General features: G+C 42.1%; 1 protein-coding gene across 1 annotated transcript in view; it reads left to right on the top strand.

Annotated features, from left to right (window-relative positions):
- Positions 1–21,201, top strand: part of DHTKD1 (dehydrogenase E1 and transketolase domain containing 1) — a 39,938-nt gene extending 18,737 nt beyond the window's left edge. The window contains exons 8-17 of the mRNA XM_054016515.1: positions 955–1,267; positions 2,722–2,806; positions 3,920–4,059; positions 8,992–9,142; positions 12,869–12,975; positions 15,050–15,214; positions 16,051–16,133; positions 17,262–17,431; positions 18,287–18,372; positions 20,623–21,201. Coding sequence (XP_053872490.1) covers positions 955–1,267; positions 2,722–2,806; positions 3,920–4,059; positions 8,992–9,142; positions 12,869–12,975; positions 15,050–15,214; positions 16,051–16,133; positions 17,262–17,431; positions 18,287–18,372; positions 20,623–20,724 — 1,402 coding nt within the window. The 3' untranslated portion in view covers positions 20,725–21,201. The remainder of the gene's footprint in view (positions 1–954; positions 1,268–2,721; positions 2,807–3,919; positions 4,060–8,991; positions 9,143–12,868; positions 12,976–15,049; positions 15,215–16,050; positions 16,134–17,261; positions 17,432–18,286; positions 18,373–20,622) is intronic.

Consider the following 21,201-nt stretch of genomic DNA (forward strand, 5'->3'; position numbering starts at 1 on the left):
GTATATAACTCCTGCTTAAACCAGCTTCAGTAATGATCAGTTTATCCTCAGTTGTAACAGAAGCTCTATATGAAATTTAAGGTCCTTGTTTACACAAGCACATTCTATCCTGCTGTCGGCAATGGTGCACCAGCATCTGTGTTCACAGCAGGGTAAGTACTAGTATGGACATGGCTGTGCTCTTTGGAGCACACTGTCAAGACATCTTGAATATTAAAGAGAAACTGGGCATTACTGATGATGGTGTTAGTGCTTGAATATGCAGTTTGATGCCCCTTTAAGAACCAGTTAATATATTCCATCTGCATTTTAAAACTTCCCAATAGCTATTGGTTTGCCCTTTGCTCATGAGCATCTGTGGGGTTCAGGACACAGACAACGGGTTGGGAAGGGTTTGCAGATCAGGGCTGATGGCCATTGGCAGAGCTCTGTGTGGAAAGCTTGCACAATGCCTGCTTAAGCTGGTTCCTTCCAGTTCAGCTAGATCCTCTCTTTTATATGAGCACTAAAACTTACCTAATTTTATCCCCACTCCAAAAAAGAATATTTTTTTTCAAAATGTGCTAGCCAGTATATTCTGGCACTTCAGATGGAGTGTGCATGCAATGTTCACATTGATGGAAGAGAATACTTAGATTCCTAGTCTGAGCTCAATTTGCTTTGAGTTTATCATTAATAGGGTGCGACTCTGATTGCGAGTCTTTCTTTTTGACCATCGCTGCTAGTTACAGATGCTTCTCCAATAATAAACAATCTAGCACACATTGTCCTGGAGAATTTCTGTCTCTTACTTTTTGGAAGGCCTCCATCTGAATGATTGTAACCCAGCAAATCATTCACTCCAGTTCTTGGAATGAGTTTATACTGCCATCTGGCAGGAATAGGGTTGTATTTCCTTGTTACTGCAGTGATGGCACAGTGTACATGTGTGGGATTTGACTTCCTCCCTGACAGATCACGTAAGAGTATCCCAGACATGTATGCAGAGCGTCTAATAGCCAGTGGGCTCATGACTGAGGATGAGGTATTGGAGATAAAGACTTCATATTACTCCAAGCTGAATGATCATCTAGCCAACATGATGATGTATAGCCCCCCTTCGACCAACCTGCAAGCTCACTGGAGTGGCATGGTGGAACCCTCTGCTAGGATCACCATTTGGGATACAGGCCTGCCTGTGCCACTCCTGCAATTCATTGGCATCAAGTCTGTGGAGGTGCCTGAAGAGCTCCAGATGCACAGTCATCTTTTGAGGACACATGTACAGGTCTGTAAGGCTTAATGATGATCAACTTCTTATTCCATAGCTCAAAAAAAAAAAAAAATAGACCTGTTACAGGAGAAATCTGACACCACAGAGCATGCCACTAAAGAACGACAGTCTTCTTGTAAAAGAAATAATTTTTCTGTGATGAGGCTGATTTGAGCTTTGCAAGGATTGAACCACTTTTTGTGTGTGTGAGAAATACAGGGTAATCTCTCCAAAATCATAGTACTTATTTTTTATTGCTAGAATAGAGGAAAAAGCATTCAACAATCTTGACTTAGTTTTTATTGCATTTAAGAATGTTTGTTTTAAAAAGACCTATCTTATGGGAGACTGTCTCAGGGATTGGTAAAGGAATATAGAGTCTATTACCTAGGTCCCCAGTATAAATGTGCACCAGGTTGTTGATTACTAATGTTTTGATGGCTAGTAAGTTGCCTGTTTGAAATTATTTTGTTGTTAACCCAGTTCTAAGTGAACGCATCCACATAACAAAATTATTGGCATTGGTTGGCCCTTGATAGGGAGTCTGAGAGGCCAAGAGTTGAATGGGCAGGAAGACTGACCTAGCCTACCCTCCTCCACATCCAGGTGCATGTTGGAAGGGCAGTGATTTGGAGAACATTTTGCATGGTTGCTGTCTAATCTGTTTTATAGATTGATAGCTCTGGAGACTGGGAATCTTCCATCTGGCATCTTTCCCCAGCACTAACTACATAAACAAAAAACTGTGATATTAAAAGCACAGCCTGTGCTCCAAGGAGTTTAAAATCTAGGTTCTGCAATTGGATCCATGATTCACTGATGATCTGCATGGACACACATGTCCACCACATGGAACTGATTGCAGGATTGGGCCTAAGGTCACTGTCAGCGAGTGGTCTCCTCCCAGGTATTCCCTGGTGGCCTGCAAGTGCCCAACCACCTAACTTTCTGCTCTTGATTCCTTAATAAACTCAAAAGGGCTCTATCAAGTCCAATATCAGCCCTCCTTTAGAGTATGATTTGAACTTAAAGTTCAAAATAAACACAAGTCTTCCCTCCAGCCATCAGCTGGGCACAGCTCCAAACTCCCTTGGTGTTTCAGGATCCTTCTTGCCTTAGCAGGCTATTCCCAGCCCTTCCCAGCTGGAGTAGTTCTCTTGTTCTCAGGGCCTTCCCTCCAGGAGCCTCTCACTCTGATGCTAAAGGGGAGTCACCTGGTCCATACCCAGCTGGCTCTAAGTAAACCCCACCACTCATCCCAGATGTGGCAGACAGGGCTAATTGTACAGAGCTGACAAGCTCCAGGCTTCCAGCTCTTAAAGGGGCAAGCCCCTCTGTTATAGTGACTACTAAAACGTCCCAGATGTTGCTCTGTGTATTTTTCTAGCTATCTCGGTTGATCTGTAACATCTGATGAGGTGCAGAATGACAAAGCTAAATCACTGATCTACTTTTCTAAAAATATTCAGGCAAGAATACAGAAAGTAGAGGAAGGAACAAAGTTGGACTGGGCTACAGCTGAAACATTAGCTTTGGGTTCACTACTCAGCCAAGGTAAGAGGCAACTAGACAGCAGATTGTCACTGAAGCAATATGTTATACTATCTAATATGCCATAAGACTTTTTTAATGTATCTCATGATCAATTCCAAGTGTTGTGACTATATAAAAGCCCAATAAAGTAGCATCTATATTCTAATAAAAAGGCAACTGTGACCGTCTTGTGCCATTTATACTTGTAGGTTAGATACTAGCGGGTCCAGAGGATAAAGCCTCGATTCACTGAAACATATATTCTTGTGCTTAAAGCTAAGCATGTGAGTGGTCTCAGTGAAATAAATGGGACTACTCATAAGTATATGTTTAACTTGAAGTGTAAGACTGAATTTTTCACCTCCTAGACCTGGATTCAGGTTTGCATTACATTGCATACAGGGCACATGCATTTTGTGGTGTGCTTCGGGCTTCATGTACACTTATTAACATTATAAAATAGCTAAGCAGTTTGTCACTGGTGGAGGTCTCTGCTCAAGAGCATCCGGTTCTAAAGTAGAAGGCAGATATCCAGTACTCATTTTTCTTCCACCACATAAGTAAACTAATAGTAATTTTAATCATTGATAGTAAATTTGATGCTTTACCATCACAGAAGTAATCTCAGTACTTGCTCAAAACAAATTAAGGCTCTAATGCAGACACAAACTAAAAACAGTTCAAACACATTGATCTAGGTATTTACATGGGAGTGGTGCAGAGTGCATGCTGAGTCTTAATAGGAGGGGTGTGTTTGAAGGAGGGGAGTAAGGTTTGGCCCAAGAGAACTAGAGATGTTTGGTGTAAGAGTAAGGAGTGGAGTGGAAGAAGGTATAAAGATAAGAATGGTAGAAAGGATACCTAGGGAGCTGTTAAGGCTTTTTCCAAAGCTTGATTCTTGAGTGGTGGGGGAGAAAGGAGAAATGAGTGCAGGGATGTGTAAGCAAGAGTGGAGTTGCACAGAGCCCTGGTGATTAGAAAAAGAAGCTTGAATTTGATATGCTTGGTAAGGAGAAACTAGAGAGGATTTTGAAGAGGGAAGTGATATTGTTCAATACGGAGAAGTTGTCACTAGTAGTCTCTACCTTTATGACTTTGATTATTTAAGGTTACTTTGTTTCTTACTTGATAAAGGGTTTAATATCAGACTAAGTGGTCAGGATGTTGGCAGAGGAACATTCAGCCAACGACACGCAATGTTGGTTTGCCAAGAGACAGATGAAACCTATATCCCGCTGAATCATATGTCTCCGGATCAGAAAGGCTTCCTAGAGGTATGGTGTATGCTTTATAGAGCAGGTCACTTCTCCATGACTTCACATTGTTATAATAATTTGCAGGTAACACGTTTTGGGAAGCAAAACTTACTTCTCAAAGGTGGATAACTTGCCATTCTATAAATGGGGAGCCTGAGCCTCCGAAATGAATTGGGTTGCTCGAGGTCACGCAATAAGCCAAAGTGAGAGTTGGGAATAGAAAACTATTACTTACCTTATAGTAATTGTGGTTCTTCAAGATGTGTTGTCCCTGTGGATTCCACTTTCAGTGCACCTGCACTCCCATGCCTGTGAGATCAGATTATTTTGGCCAGTAGTGTTTGTTGGAGTGGTGCTCGTGCCCGAGATGTCTTCATGCACCCCCACCTTGCAAAACGAGATCATGATTAAGGCTATGTTTATGTCATGGAAGTCACGGAATCCATGACTTCCAGAGACCTCTGACATTCTCCGCTTCAGCCCCTGGGGCTGCAGGACTCAGGAGCTGGCAGCCAGCGGGGAGCTAGCAGGGTTTGGGCAACGGTGGCAACGGGCGACTTTGCGTGGGGGAGGATGCCTCGGGTGAGCGGCTGGGGTTTCCCGTTTTTCTCTCTGGGAAATATGGTCACCCTGCAGCTTCCAGCTGCCATGGGCAGAGGGGGAACCCCACAGCTCCCAGCCACCACTGTGGCAGGGGAAACCATGGAGCCACAACAAGCAGAAGTCACAGACAGGTCACGGCTTCTGTGAATGTTTGTTTGTTTATTGCTCATGACCTGTCCATGACTTTTACTAAAAATAACCATGACAAAATCTTAGCCTTAGTCACAATAGAAGGCCTGGCCCCACCCATCCCTCAGTTCCTTTGCTGGAGCAGAATGTCAGAGAAGTACGACTCTGTAGTAGCTAGGAAGGAGGGTGGTATGTAGAATCCATGTGGACAACACATCTCCAAGAAACTTATCTTTAACTTGCAATTGTTCATTCTTCAAGTGATTGTCCACATGGACTCTACTCTTGGTGACGAACAGTTATATGTTTGGTTGGAGTGGGGTAGTAGGAGTCCCAGTTAAGCAAGGATAGTAGGACAGCCCTACCAAAAGAGAGATCTAATCTGAAAGCCTCTACCAAAGAGTAGTGTCCAGTGCATGTGTCAACTGGGCGCCACATAACTGCCTTGCAGATTTCCAGAATAGGGACACTCTTCAAACAGGCAGCGGAGGCTGCCTAAGCTGTAGTGGAATAAGTTCCAATATGCTAAATGGATCTAGCCAGGTTAATTGATAACCTGTCCTCATGCAGTTAGATTATCCCTAAGGGGATATTGCCTGCCCATTAATGCTTTCTGCAAAGGCTACAAACAGTCTAGGTGTGTTCCTGGACAGTTTTGTCTTAATACATCAAGTGGTAGCTTTATCCTTAGGAAATACTGGGTAAGAGGGCCCATCCTGAAGGCCTGAATCTCTCCTGTCCTTTGAGCTAATGTAATGGCTATTAAAAGCATTCTTCATAGATTGTGGTAAATGGAACAGGTGGCTAAGGACTCAGATGGGGAGTCCATCAACTCTGCTAATACTATATTGAGGTCCCAAGAGGGAGAGAGCTCCCAAACTGAGGAAAAAACCTGAATAACAGTATGGCCCTGAATAGGAGGGCAGTGTGCAAATGTAGCTGCTAGGTGGTGCTGATACAGTCTAGATTGTTTCAGGGCTAGTAAATAGCCCAGTGTTGCTGAAATGAGTGTAGTCCAGTAAGACAGCTAGTGCTGAGATGCCTAGATAGACAATCTCTCCCACTTAAAAAGTAAAGTCGGCTTGAGGCTTTCCTGGTTTAGAGCAGAATTTTCTGAACTTTATCTAAGCAGCTTCTTTCAATGGATGTCATGTAGCCAGCATCGAGGCTGTCAGGTGTAACAGATCCTGCACCTGGATCCAGCACTAACTTGTTGTTCTGAATGACTGCTAGGTTGAGCAGGTAAGGTGAGCGGGGGCTGAACTGAGAGATTGTCAGATTCAAATAACGGAACTGTCCAGCACATGCTGGAGCTATCATGATTCAGAGTTTGAGACCAGAAGGTTATCTAAGGTTATTTTAGATTATCTAGTATCACCTATATAGCACAGGCCATTAACATTTCACTCCGTTACCCCTGTACTAAGCCCAATAACTAGTGTTTGAGTAAAGCACATCCTCCAGAAAGGCATCCAGTCTTATAGGAAGACATCAAGAGAGGGAGGATCCACCACTTACTTTGATAGTTTGTTCCAATGGCTTATCACTCTCACTGTTTAGAAAGAAAGAAAAAATTGTACCTAATTTGAATTTGTCTGGCTTCAGCTTCCATCTGTTGGTTCTTGTTTCCTCTTTCTCCGCTAGATTAAAGAGGCCATTGGTATTCAGTATTTTCTCCATATGAAGGTACTTACATACTGTAATCAATTCACCTTTCAATCTTCTTTTTGATAAACTAAACAGACTCGTAGAGCTCAATTACTGAAATAATTAGTCTTGTGTCTTGTCCTGGTTTCCTCAGAACCCTTGGTATTGTGGGAATTGGCACAAAGGCATACATCAGTCCCAGAGTTCTAGGGATATGAGAGGTATCCGTCGAATCCTGGACTAAAACCCCCTCTGGAACAGAATGTTTGACACCTGTTGTTCTGGTCTGTGGCAAATAGGTCTGTTTCTGGGAATTCCCACTTGCAAAAGGCATTCTGCAGGACTGAGTCTGTCTCAGAACGGTCTGCTGGGTTGTTCTCCTAATGTGTGTTGAAGGCTGGAAAGGTGCAGAAGCACTGGTGAGATTTGATTTGGAATGCACCAAGTCCAGAGCCAAGTAGTCTCTGCTTTGTCAGGCCATCATGCTTTCCTAGCTATTGTCATAATGCGTGATTGTGGTATTATCTGTCAACACTTAAATTATGGATCTATGGAGAAGAGGCAGGGACACTTTGCATGGCAGGCAGATGGCTCTGAGCTCTAGGATGCTTATGTGGAGATGAGCTTCCTGAAGGGACCATGGGCCCTGAGTTCAGAGATGATCTAGAGGAATTCCCCATCCCTCAGTGGGAGATCTGTCACCAGAGTCTTGGTAGGCAGAGGTGCGGAGAATCTTTGTTAATCTGGTGAAAAAAGCATTTTAGATATGCAAAGACTTGAGACCGCAACCATCATTTCCATGTGATATCTACCGGGTAGAGACACTAATTTCAGCCACCCTTGCATGGAGGATAGGGGAATTCTGGCAAACTGTGTCACATAGGCATGAGACCATGTGTCACAGAAGTCTGAGGCAAGCTCTTACGGATGTGCTTTGGTGAGGTTTACTATTGTCAAGAATCTTTCTGTGGAAGGTAAGCTCTCGCTGACCTGGAATCCAGCACTATCCTATGCACTGTGTGCTTTGAGTCTGAATTAGTGTGGACTTTTCTGTTGACTGTCAGGCCCCATGAAGTAAAGAGCTTTAAAGTTACTTGGATTGAAGTGGTCATCTGTGGGGTTTATCTTCCTCAAACCAGCCAGTCTTTGAGGTGTGTGTGGACCTGGCTTCCCTGCTTCCTTAGGTGAGCTGCCACAGCTGCCAAGCCCTTCGTAAATACCTTTTGATGCTGTGAAGAGACCAGAGGTCACTATCCTGTACTAGTAATAAAATGATCCTGCTAGAAATCTGAAGTATTTCCTCTGGGCTGCATGAATAGATAAGTGGAAAGATGGCTCTTGACCTGCAAGACCACTGAATCGGTCTTGAGGATCTAACAAGGGAATTATGGAGGCTATGGCATCTGAGGATACTGGATACTAATGGAGAGGGAATGACCAGATGACTATGATTGAGCTCTGACCTTCCTCTCTCTCTCTGCGAGGAGGCTTGTACTCTGCTCTCAAGTAGCAGCTTCAGGTGGGCTTCTCTAGTTTCTGAGTTCTTTTAGAGACGGGGCAACATATGGAGCTGCGCTCGGGGCTGTATCCCTCTCCTAGGCAAAGCAGGCACCAGAAGTGTGTGTCATCATGGACACTGAAGTTTTGCATGAGACGTCTTGAATCCCAGAGATTTTAGCTTTTGTCATGTTACTAGCACCCCCGAATGGGAGGATGGGTGTAGTCTAGCCTAACTGAAACTTACTCAAAAAAATTATGGACACATATAGAATATAATGTCATTTGTTTTTTGACAACCGGCACTAACAAAGTACTAAGTAGTAGGACACTAACTATACTAGCACAATGTGCAGTGAAGAAGGCAGGTGCTGTGAGGGTTCAGTCTCGCTGCCATGGGTAGTAAGAAGGACCTGAGGAATGGTTGGGGCCCATTCTGCCTTTTATGTCCTTGGGTGGTGGTGGTGGGAGTAAGGAGGACATGTAAAATGCAGATGCTGCTCCAACAGACACCACTGGCCAAAAGAATCCAATTTTATGCATACGGGGCATGTGCACATCAGGAGTTGAATCCATGTGGACAATCACTTGAAAAGTCCAGGTTTGCAGAATTCCAGTTCACTTCTCTAATAACTGGGATGAGTGAATTGTGGGTGGGATTTTTTTTTTTAACAACTTGTTGCCATAGAATTGACTCTGCAGATAAAAAGAATTGTGGCCTGACTTACAGGGAGCAGGTCGATAATTGTGTCCATTCAGCAACTCATTCAGCTAAAGCTCTTAGTTGGTTATTTTATTTTGGATAGTTGAGAAAGGGGTTCTGTTATTTCTGGGAGGAGATCAGCTGTGGAGGTGAATAAGACTATGAAGTAGCCTTATAGCTCCCCCCCCTCCCCCCCCGCAATTTCTCCCTCTCCTCCCCCTCCCCCCAAAAAAGTGATTTGTGAATGCCTCTTACCTAGCAATGTTTGGGAGGCACATTCCTATCATTAGGCATGCTTTGATTCTGAAAAACAATCAAATTTGAACGTCTTGTTTCACCCACCTACCTTTTCCAAACTCTTTCTTTGTTAGGTGAGCAATAGCCCCCTGTCTGAAGAAGCTGTGCTTGGTTTTGAGTATGGAATGAGTATTGAAAGCCCCAAGTTACTGCCAATTTGGGAGGCCCAGTTTGGTGATTTCTTTAATGGAGCCCAGATAATATTTGACACTTTCATCTCTGGAGGTGAGTAGAACAAATTTTATTAAAATAAAGATATTTCTTACATGTGGTACAGAAATTCCTTTTTAACTAAAAGACCCCATGCTCACGGCAAGCAATTGTGTATCTTTGTATCATGTATGAGACATCTATTTGTATAATCTGGCTATGGTACTTATGGCCCCAATTACTGTTACATCTGAGCACCTCACAGTCTTTAATGTATTTTACCCTCACAACACGCCTGTGAAGTAGGGCAGTACTATTCTCCCCATTTTACAGATGGGCAACTGAGGCACAGAGACTAAATGACTTCCCCAAGGTCAACTGGGAAGTCTATGGAGGAGCATGGACTTGAACCCAGGTCCCAAGAGACTCATGCTAAATCCCGAACCATTGCATCATCCTTCCAATGCTACCAGGTTGTTGGTTTTTTTTCTTTTTATGACTTGGACTTTTTTCACAGCATGGTCTAGTCCTGCTTCCTGAATGAACAGCAGTCTGTGATGATGGGATCCAATCACTGAGTCCCATGTGCTGCTAAGCACTGTTCCTAGCTCTGGGTCACTTAGTCTGTGCCTGGGGGTGCCCTGAGGCATTCTGCTCTGGACACCCAGAACTGTAAGCCACTGTGTTACCCTATTGCCTCAGCAAGTGAGAGCTCCGCTGCTGCTGCTAAGCTGTGTGTCTGCTCCCTGACACTCCAGCCTATCTGCTTTGCCAGCAAAGTCCTTGAGACTCTGCCAGACTAAACCTTGCCTTGAAGTTAATATAGTGAACTTCAATTCCCAAGTTCCCCAGAGACCTCTTTCTGCAGGTTCCAGTCCCTCTCACTGGACACTCACAGCAAACTTAATTTCTGTCTCAAAGAGACAGAGTACATACCAACCTATTTGTTTAGCTGAGGACTCACACTTTATTTCAATATAACAGCACTGAGATGGCTTATGATAAAATTTAAAAATAAGTTTATTAACAGAGAACAGAGGTTTAAGTGATACTAAGCAAGAGAAAAAGACAGGCATGGTTACAAGCAAAACAAAACATACTTTCTAGGGGATAAAATTTAATTTTAGTAAGTTACAAACTTTGCCTAAGCAGTTTTCTCACTTTCATAAAATTACTGACATCTCTAACCTTCCTGGTCTGGGGATCCAACTTTCACAGGCTCAGAAGGTGCTGTTTCCCATGTCCCCTAGGTGATGGATCACTAAAGTGGTTTGTTTTTTTTCCTCCCCTCTCCCCTTACATTACCCAAAATCCATTGTCTGGGCTCAAGAGCCCAGAAGGCTTCCTGGGGTGCAGATTCTGTTCCCTGGCATGATCACCAAACTGTTGGCTATGCTGCTTGTTAGCTTGATGACTTTGTTAGCCTTTATATATAAATGTAGTTTCATTGTCCTGTGCCTGAAGCCAAGCTGGTCAGACAGGTAGGTACACATTCCTTTGTCTAGGGCAGGCTGGGTTATGCACTGCCTCACAAACACATTTTAAAAACATATTTCCAGCACACATCTCTTTGTATACAACCCTTACATGATTTATACAATGATTTTCAGGACCACCATGGCACCAGTTTACATATATCATACATGACACCTTTTAGATACACTCTTTGCCCCCAACACACTTGTTATAATATGTATCAGGCTTGCTATGGTGGGGCCTCTGACAGTTGGCACTGAAGGGATAAAACGGTTATACAGACCCCATGTCTGACATCCTTCTTGAGCTGTAGGACCCCACAGTCCTGCTACCTAGACTTTGGAACTAGTGCTTTGGCCTTCCCGAGCCCCCAAGCTGCTTGGACCGAGTGCCCCTCAAAGACCACCTGGCTGTGCGAGCTCTGGTTGCTAGTTACCACATTCAGGGATGATGTGGCAGTAAAGCAAGGAAATACAGGCTTAGCAAAGGGTTCCTTGCAAGCACGCACTTTTGAAGAGCACAAGAATTATAGATTTATGGGGGAAAACCACCAACTCCTGAACACAGTCCTCCTGTTGTGAGTGTCTGGGTCGGATACAAGTCCTTAGGGGAGGCAAAGTCCATCCTGCCTCCACTCCTTCTGGGTCTTTTGTTTCTGGTGAGGGAAGGGCTTTGTTGGCTTAGAAAGCAAGCTGCCTTTTTAACCATCCCTGCCACCTCTGGGTCAGGTAGTCAAGCAAAGAAACTGCAATTCCCTCAGCTGTGTACTGGGGGGTACCCACCCCACCCTCCCTTCTCTGACCTGACCGGTTTCTGTGAAGAAAGAGCCCATTCAAGGTTAAAGGCTCTGCTGGCAGAAACCCCATTGTTGAAGTAGGGGAGAGTCCTTCATTGTCGATGGCCCGTAAATGCTCTGGCACAGCTTTCCAAACCTAAACCCTCCACGATGTGTCAAATTTCTGCTACAAATGGCTACACAATGACTGTTACCATTACAAATGGAATTTACAACCAGACAGGTAGGGGTGTGTGTGTGTGTCCAGTTTATCTATATCTATCACAGACTTCAGTTTCTGTTTGAAAGAAGGAATTGTCTGAGTTGTAAATTGTTGTTCCAGCACCACACTAGACTTAATCTGAGATGGCACTTTATTGACCTAGTTCCCAGGAAACTGGCAAACTGAGAACAGGAATCAGAGTGGTAGCCGTGTGTGTCTGTATCAGCAAAAAGAACGAGGAGTACTTGTGGCACTGGAGACTAACAAATTTATTTGGGCATAAGTTTTCGTGGGCTAAAACCCACTTCATCGGATGCATGCAGTGAAAAATACAGTAGGAAGGGTGTGTGTGTGTGTGTGTGTGTATATGTATAGAGAGAGAGAATATGAATAAATATGGGTGTTGCCATACTAACTAATACAAGACTAATCAATTACAAAAGTTTTTTTTTCTCCTGCTAATAGCCCATCTTAATTGATTAGTCTCATTATAGTTGGTATGGCAACACCCATTTTTTCATTTTGTGTGTGTGTGATCTTCCTACTGTATTTTCCACTGCATGCATCTGAAGTGGGCTTTAGCCCACGAAAGCTTATGCCCAAATAAATGTTAGTCTCTTAGGTGCCACAAGTACTCCTGTTCTTTTTGAGAATAGGAAATGATCCTTAAGCAGGACAGTATTAGCATACACTCTGCTTCGGATGGACACATTTCAACAGTGGCAACTGATTAAGAAATGACTTACCAGAGGTTAAACAGGTATAAAATTCTCAGCGCTGGTATTTTGATGTAGAAGTCTGTCTCCAAATAAATATTTAAAAAGATGGCATGCAGTGAATCACTATTATTCAGTATGTTTTGTTGAACTTTAAATGTTCTTGGATATTTTTAAGAGACTTTTAATTGAACACCCGTCTAATCAGGATGACACTGTCCAATTCAGAGGAGTCTACTGTAACTTTTTGGTGCAATTTTTTTAAAACAAAATTTAGGATTTATAATTGAAACAGAGGGAATTAGCGTCAGTACTGCAGACCTAGAATCCTCCTCAGAAGCCAGCATCTCTGATTTACACAAAGGCTTCAGTGTCCTCAGAGACTTCCAGATAATCAAAGTTGTACTGTGTCAGAATTTCAAACTGACCACTAAACTCCCACAGGAAGTTGCATAGTTTTGTTTAATTAAAGACAACCTCTTGCTAGATATTTTGTGTGTAAACCTTTGAGAGAAGATTTGCATAGACTTACCAAGTGACTCTCGGTATAATGTTGACTTATACTCTGTGTAACTCTTTTCTCTCCTCCTCCCGGATCCTGCTTTTTTTAGGTGAAGCTAAGTGGCTCCTGCAGAGCGGGATAGTCATTCTTCTTCCCCACGGCTATGATGGTGCAGGTCCTGAACACTCTTCCTGCCGAATGGAACGTTTCTTACAGGTAGCTGGACACACCTGCCTGTGTCATACCCTCTGTCAATGCATGTCAATGTCAGATGCTTCAGGAAGGCTGTTCTTTTAAAAGTTCTACATGCCTGTAGCACTTGCCAGTCAAATTAAGCAGTGTAGATTGATTTAAATCAGCAAGCAGGAAGCCTTGATATAAATCATTGATTTTAATCTTGTTTTACATTTGCCCTTTTTATTTTCCAAAGAGAGGTTGATTCTCATTGATTGGTAACCATTAAAACATGTTGATTTGCAACTAAATACAGCCTTTGCGCAAAATTTGATCCTTCTTTTTTGATGCAATATATCTATACACCTTTAACTAATTGTATAGATTAACCTACAGTTATTCAGATTCTTAATTTTTTACATTATTATATTAGAAAATATTTTATTGTAATAGAAAATGCTTTTCTTATTTATTAGATGATTGTATTTTACTTTTTTGCAGTGTTGTTGTAGTTGTATTGGTCCCAGTATATTAGAGATGTGTGTGGTAATATCTTTTATTGGACCAGCTTTTGTTGGTGAAACAGACAAATTTTCAAGCTTACACAGAGCTCTTTTTCTAAGCTTGTGTCTCTCACCAACAGAAATTGATCTAATAAAAGAAATTACTTCACGCATCTTGTCCCTAATTTTTTTACTTGTGACTTGTGTCAAGCTGCATTTGGATGAAAATTGGAATTGTTAAATGTATAAAAACAGCATGTAAAATTATTTTTAATTAAAGAAAACTATCCTTGTGTATCAGTATAAATTAGTCTTTATTGAAACGTGAATTCAGAACACTTTTTGAATTCGGTTTTATTTTTTAAAAGGAATTATTTGTACTGAACTGATTGTTTCTGGTGGTCATGTCCTTCTAGATTTTAGAACTATAGATCTTATCCTCTTGACCCTAGTTTTTATTCATAATTTGGTAGATGAAAACAAAGTTTCCTGTTCTTTTCAACTCCCAACTGATTTTTCAACTTTGGTTGAACTAGTCATTGAATTGAACTGAACTAGTCAAATGAAATAAAGAACACATTATCTTTGCACCAGAAGAAAAGGCTAATGTTGTCAAAAGCTAGTTTAGCACTTCAGGTGCAATAGGCAGAGTCTTTAGAACTTTGGCAGTAAACATGCACTGCTTGAATATTTTTTTATTCCATTTTAAATTATTTTAATAGATTAGTAAGTTTTTAAGCCTTCAATGTAGGTTGTCATCAGTTCAATTTTAATTTTAAATCTGTTTATTTTTAAAAAGAAAAAATGTATTCTTAAGATCATGGATTTTCATCCACCTTGAATTAAAGGCTTGGCGTTGATGTTAGGTCTCTGCAAGATCATATAACCAAGGTGGTTGCTATGAAAAAGAAATGGCATGGATTGGGAGAAAGGGTGATCATGTGCTTAAGGTGCAAGTCTGGAGACTGCAGTTCTATTCTAGGCTCTGAAACAAACTTTTCATGTGTGATCTTAAATGAGCCATTTAACCAATCAGGAAACTGACCTTCAATGGGAACAATATTTACCTGCCATGTAGATGCGTTTTAAGGCTGAATTCAGTAATATTTGCAAAGGGACGTTGGGATCCTCTATTGGAAAGCACTTCAGAATTGCATATTATCATTTTGCCATTGTTGCGATCTTAAAAAAAGTTGCATTATAAATATTTTATTTTTAAAGGCTATAACACATCTTTGTGTAACTCCTTAAGTGCTTTACAAACTCACTAGGTGATTGCAGTGTGTGTGGGGATCTGGGATCAAATACAGAAGTTGTTTAAGAGCCTGTTTACACTTTTTTTTTTAAAAGCAATAGAAGCCAGGGTCTTGGTTTACACCACAGTTAAAGCTTTTATAGTTTAGTTGAGATGTTAGCAGTGTTCTATAAAAGAATTAGAGTGACTTCATTTGTTTATTGCCTTTTCCTGTAAGTTGAGACCTTCAGCACATACTGGAGTGTATATCTGTTCCCTGTACAAACACCAGTGATTGCACCTCAGTCATTTGTACTGTATCAAGCGTGTTTGGTTGACAGCTTGCTTCTTGGTGAGGGATTATTTTGTTCTTTCATAGATGTGTGACAGTGCAGAAGAGGGAGTTGATGGTGACAACGTGAACATGTCAGTTGTGCATCCAACCACCCCAGCACAGTATTTCCATTTGCTCCGTAGGCAGATGATCCGAAACTTCCGGAAACCTTTAATTGTTGCTTCTCCCAAAATGCTACTCAGATTTCCAGTAAGTAGAAACACACTCTGCTAGGGTTACTTTTAGTTTAACCCTCTAAGACCTACTAAAACACACTGTTACACCAGTTTAAACTGGTTCAAACTTTGTGCATTGGCCTTCTTAAATCTATTTAAACATGGCTTATATTGGTTTAGTTTGCACCTGTAAACTTTGCCAGTGCAAGTTAAGCCAATATAACAGTTTTTTTTACCACGTTGACACTACAGTGGTTTTCAAAAGGATTTTAGTTACAATGGTATCTAATTTGATGTTCTCCACTTAAGTATGCTTTTTCCATTTCACTCATCTTAGATATTGAGACTACATTGGTGAGTTTCACTTCCCAGTTCTCATGCATTAGCAAAATGTCCCTGTTATGTTTTGGCATTCATAGTGTTCCCAAAGAATGGAGGGTGAGGGGGGGGGTTGGTTTTTTTTCTTTTTTTATTCTTCCACCCTTTGCCCTTTCAAGAGGGTGGGAGAAAATCCTGGAAATTAAAAAAGAAAAGGGGAGGGGGGGGGGAATACTGGATAACTCTTCATAATAGTTTCAGTAAAATTTTAGTCTAAGTCTGTGGGCTAAAATTTATTTGACAATGTCTCTTTAATCCCTTGGCATCAGCTGTTAATCAGTTTGATTGTAGCCGTTGTTAATAATGAATATTATGCCAAGAAACTCAGAACCCCCTTAAACAACTGACAGACAAACTTTTCTGATCAATAACAAGTAGTACAAGACTGGGGGGGGGGGGTTTCTTCGGGATCATATTTTAATCCTTATACAACACATTGATTTTTAGATTTGAAAACCACAAGTTAAATATCCTACTTTTTCCCCTCTTTAGGGGGCGGTGTCAAATTTTCAAGAAATGGCCCCAGGGACAACATTCAAGCCTGTAATTGGTGATCTATCAGTGGATCCTAACAGGTAACTTGATTCTTGTTTCTAATACTCACAGTTCCAAACAGCATGTAGGCATAATTGGCTGTAAAACAAGTGTGGTTTTGTTTTGTTTGCTTTTGTTTTTTTTCTTTCCCCTTGAAAATTCATTTCTGATAATTTTTATGAAGAAAAAATAAACAGGATCAGAGCTAAGGTAGAATTATAGGTCCTTTCATTCTCTTGTCACCTCTGTAAAACGTACTCCACTGATTTCATTAGTTAGCCCAGATTTACACCCCTATAAATGAGAGCCGAATTAGGCCTGAAGGTTTTGCACTGCACATAAAGGAGACTGATCTAATCTTTAGGAATTGTGATGTCTGCATAGTTGGTGGGCATATCTTACACCACCGGAAACTTCAGTACAACTGACAGGAATGAAACAGCAGGAATGGGTAGGATATAATCATTGACGCCTGAGCTCAGGTGCATTCAGAGAGCTTGAGTTCGGTGGTTTATCTTGCTTCTGCCTATAGTGTGTGTGACACTGACCAGTGCTGCTCATTCATAAACAAATGAATCCCCCACTCTGCTGCTATTCTTATGAGAAATTTTTTTTTGTTATATTGGTCTCTGACCACTTAACATGCTGAAGTGAGGAGTCTGTAGAGATGAGAACCATGTCTGGAGCAAAGAACTATATTTCAAAAGTATGTATGGTGTCTCTATATTCCTACCTACAGAAGGGAAAAAGAGCCCTGTTTGGATAAGCTTCTATCTATGGTACTTATTTGGCTACTATCCCTGTAGAATCTGAATGACTCAGATTTTTAATGTATTTATCCTCAACATCCTGTAAGTTAGGGAAGTACTACTATCCACATTTAACAGATGGGGAAACAGAGGCACATAGAGACTAAGTGACTTGCTCACGTCTGGGGCGGAGCAGGGAGTTGATCCAAGACTAGGAACTTAATAACTGGACCATCCTTCCTCTTCTGCCCTCTTTTCTTTCTTTTGATCTGATAGTCAGCACTTTGGCCTTATCCAGTGTTATTGGGTTGGGCTTTTAGAAAAGGCTAAAGGTTTAGGATTTAATGTATAACAAGTGGCTGTGTAGGGTCTATTTTAAAATGCTGTCCTTGAAAACACCTCAATTTTTCTGCCTTTTAGTGTCAGCCGAGTGGTGCTGTGTTCTGGCAAGCATTACTATGCTTTGGTGAAACAGAGAGAGGCACTAGGAGAGAAGAAGCACAACACTGCTATTGTCAGACTAGAAGAACTGTGTCCTTTCCCCCTGGAAGCTCTACAGCAAGAGATGAACAAGTATAAAAATGCCAAAGGTCAGGCAGATTGTTATACTTTGCATTTAACCTCTTTTAAAGTATTGAAACAAATCCATGGCCATCTAGGAACTCCACTTGTTGCTGCTCCACATTGTTCTTTCCTTTTAGGATTAAAAGGTCTAGACTTGGTTTGATTTTGTTGTCTGTCCTGCCCCCCAATACAACTTCAGATATGCTGCTTTAGAAACACAAGTCCTTATCACTTGCACCATAGGGGAATATACTAGCATGGAACCTATGATGCAGATAAGCAGTTCTGAATCTATCCAGCAGATGGCCGTGGTAAATTTACATCTTGTTTAGTAATACAGTAGAACTTGGGAGCCCAATTGAGGTTGGGTTCCCATTGTGCTAGGCCCTGTACAAACAGACTAAGACAATCCTTGCCCTAAACAGCTTATTGATACAATGGCTTAATTTTACAATACACACATTTAAACAAATATTGCAGATCAGTTAATTGATATTTTTCCTATTGATCACCACTGTTGGATCCCTTGGCCTTAAGGGAGATCCTACAAAGCACATGGAAGTGAGGAAGTGTTCTCTGTAATGGAAGGTAGAGGAACAAAAAGAAATGAGAAGAATAATTTGTTCTTAAAATATGAATTTTCATCCACATTTATTTTCACCCCTGGCGACAGCACTGTGTGGTAACAGTCAGTCCAGTCTAGTAATCCTCAGACTGAAAGGTGGTGCCTTTGCTGTCATAGCAGGACCATTGTAGATGGAATGGGAATATACAGCTAAGAGAACTAGCTTAGAGCATTAATACCTGTTTCTGGATTCAGTGGGAAGATCAATTGGTGTATATGGAATATACAAACACATGGCCTCTTATCTTTCCTACAGATTTTATTTGGAGTCAGGAGGAGCCACAGAACATGGGTCCCTGGGCCTTTGTGTCACCAAGGTTTGAGAAGCAGTTGGCATGTAAGGTAAGGTTTACAGTAATCTTTTAAATTGATGTTTGAGTCTTTAGATACTATATATATTTTGCTACCAGGAATTAATAAATAGTGATTTAGTTTAATGTTCATAAACGTAAAAACCCTCATATAAGTGTAATAGTCCAACTTAAGCTATTATATACTGAAGTTTAACAAAGACAAATGCAAAGTGCTCCACTTAGGAAGGAAAAATCAATTTCACACATACAGAATGGGAAGAGACTGTCTAGGAAGGAGTACGGCAGAAAGGGATCTAGGGGTTATAGTGGACCATAAGCTAAATATGAGTCAACAGTGTGATGCTGTTGCAAAAAAAGCAAACATGATTCTGGGATGTATTAACAGGTGTGTTGTGAGCAAGACACGAGAAGTCATTCTTCCGCTCTACTCTGCTCTGGTTAGGCCTCAGCTGGAGTATTGTGTCCAGTTCTGGGCACCGCATTTTAAAAAAGATGTGGAGAAATTGGAAAGGGTCCAAAGAAGAGCAACAAGAATGATTAAAGGTCTTGAGAACATGACCTATGAAGGAAGGCTGAAAGAATTGGGTTTGTTTAGTTTGGAAAAGAGAAGACTGAGAGGGGACATGATAGCAGTTTTCAGGTATCTAAAAGGGTGTCATAAGGAGGAGGGAGAGAACTTGTTCACCTTAGCCTCTAAGGATAGAACCAGAAACAATGGGTTTAAACTGCAGCAAGGGAGGTCTAGGTTGGACATTAGGAAAAAGTTCCTAACTGTCAGGGTGGTTAAACACTGGAACAAATTGCCTAGGGAGGTTGTGGAATCTCCGTCTCTGGAGATATTTAAGAGTAGGTTAGATAAATGTCTATCAGGGATGGTCTAGACAGTATTTGGTCCTGCCATGCGGGCAGGGGACTGGACTCTATGACCTCTCGAGGTCCCTTCCAGTCCTATAATCTATGAATCTATGAATATATGTAAGAGTAGTATCTAGTGGTCACAGCCAGAATTGGGGCCCTGTTGTGTGAGGTGCTCTACAGTGAGAAACCCTGCCCCAAAGAGTTTACGATATAAATAGACAAGATAAACAGGCCCCAAGTAGTAAGGGCATAGGTCTTCACTTTAGGTGCCTAAGTCCAACATTTAGGTACCACTGGCATTCACAAAACTGCTGCGCAGCTGCTACCTAGCCATGTAGACCCCCTAAGTTTCCACCTCTGCAGTCCCTGAGGCCCTGCTGGGCCTGTGCACAGGTGCCTAACTCCTGACATCGCCCAGCAGCTCAGTGCCCAAGCGGGATGCACAAACGAGGTGTTCCCCATCTGTCTTGCCTTCAGGGCCTGATCCAATAAAAAGCATGCCTAAACCCATATAGAATGGCCAGATGAGGTTGTGCCCACCCCTCCATGGGGTTGCCAACCCTCCCGGTTTCGCCATGAGTCATCTGGAATCAGGCTCTATCTCCAGGAGGCTACTGAAGCCAAACAGATTTTAGGCAGCTAAAAGTCCAGCAGGGCCAGGGGTGAAAGTAACTACTCCCCCCACGGGCTGCAGGGACATGCCGGCCGCTTCCAGGAGCGGGGTCAGGGTAGGCTGGGAGCCTGCCTTAGCCCCACTGCGCCACTGACTGGGAGCCGCCTGAGGTAAGTGCCACCTGGCTGGAGCCCGCTCCCCTCCCCATCCCAGACCTCGCTCCCTGCCCCAGCCCTGAACCCTCTCCCGCACCCAAACTTCCTCCCAGAGTCTGCTCCCTGCACTCCCTTCTGCATCCCCAACCCCCTGCCCCAGACCAGAGCCTCTCCCACACTCTGAACCTCACAGCCCCAGGCCAGAGCCCACACCCTCGCCCAGCCTGGTGAAAGTGAGTGAGGGTGGGGGTGAGAGCAAGTGATGGAAGGAGGGGATGGAGTGAGCGGGGTGGTTAAGATCTGTTGAGGCACTTTTGCTTTCATTCTTGGAACTGAACTTTTCGGGGTCCTCCACTGTAAAATCTCCTTTGGGTGGACTGTCACCTTTAATATTTTGGTCTTGGGGGCATAGTTTACTCAGGCAGTCATCCCATTGTTGAGTTAGGGAGAAGCAGATACTTTTTGAGCTTTCTGAATCATGTATATGTGGGACTCGAGGATCCAATGTTTGTGTTTTGTTTATTTTGAGGCACTCAAGTGCCATGGTGATAATGGCATAGAATCATGTTAGTTAAACGAGTAAAATCAATCTTAATCAGACATCAGTCTAAATCACTTTCTCCCCCCCCCCCTTCTTGAACTTTAATTGCAGCTTCATCTTGTGAGTAGACCTCCCTTACCAGCCCCAGCAGTGGGCATTGGAACACTACACCAGCAGCAACAGGAAGACCTCCTTGCCAAAACTTTTGTCTAAGACCTTTCTACTTGGAAACCAGTTTCTTCTAATATTTGTAAATGCCTTACAAGGAAAACCCCTTAGCCTTTTCATCCTAAAAAGGAAGAACAAATGAGGAACTGTTCTGGAAAGAGCGGACAGTTCTTTAAATGTACGGCTGCAACAAAACCCAGAATGATCTCTGCCTGTGTGTATTATGCAGAGGATAATTCTCACTGTCCTTTTTTGTATTTTTTTTTTTTTCATGATATAAAAACAGATCTGCAGTGAGATGAGTCAGTTAACTGGGAAATCAAATGTTTCATTTATAAAGCATTATCCCACATAGCAGTTCAAATCCATAGTTCTTTGGTATTGTTCATTTGTGGGAACAGTTTTCCCTTGACTTTAAATTTAGATTTTTTTTTAAACCTCAGTGGATGTTTAAGAATTGAGTAATGCCTTCAACTATGGCATTTCTATAACAATAAAGTGTTTTGCATTGGCCTTTGAGAA

This window comes from Malaclemys terrapin, chromosome 1 (assembly GCF_027887155.1).
Source record: "Malaclemys terrapin pileata isolate rMalTer1 chromosome 1, rMalTer1.hap1, whole genome shotgun sequence".
NCBI classification, from domain to species: Eukaryota; Metazoa; Chordata; order Testudines; family Emydidae; genus Malaclemys; species Malaclemys terrapin.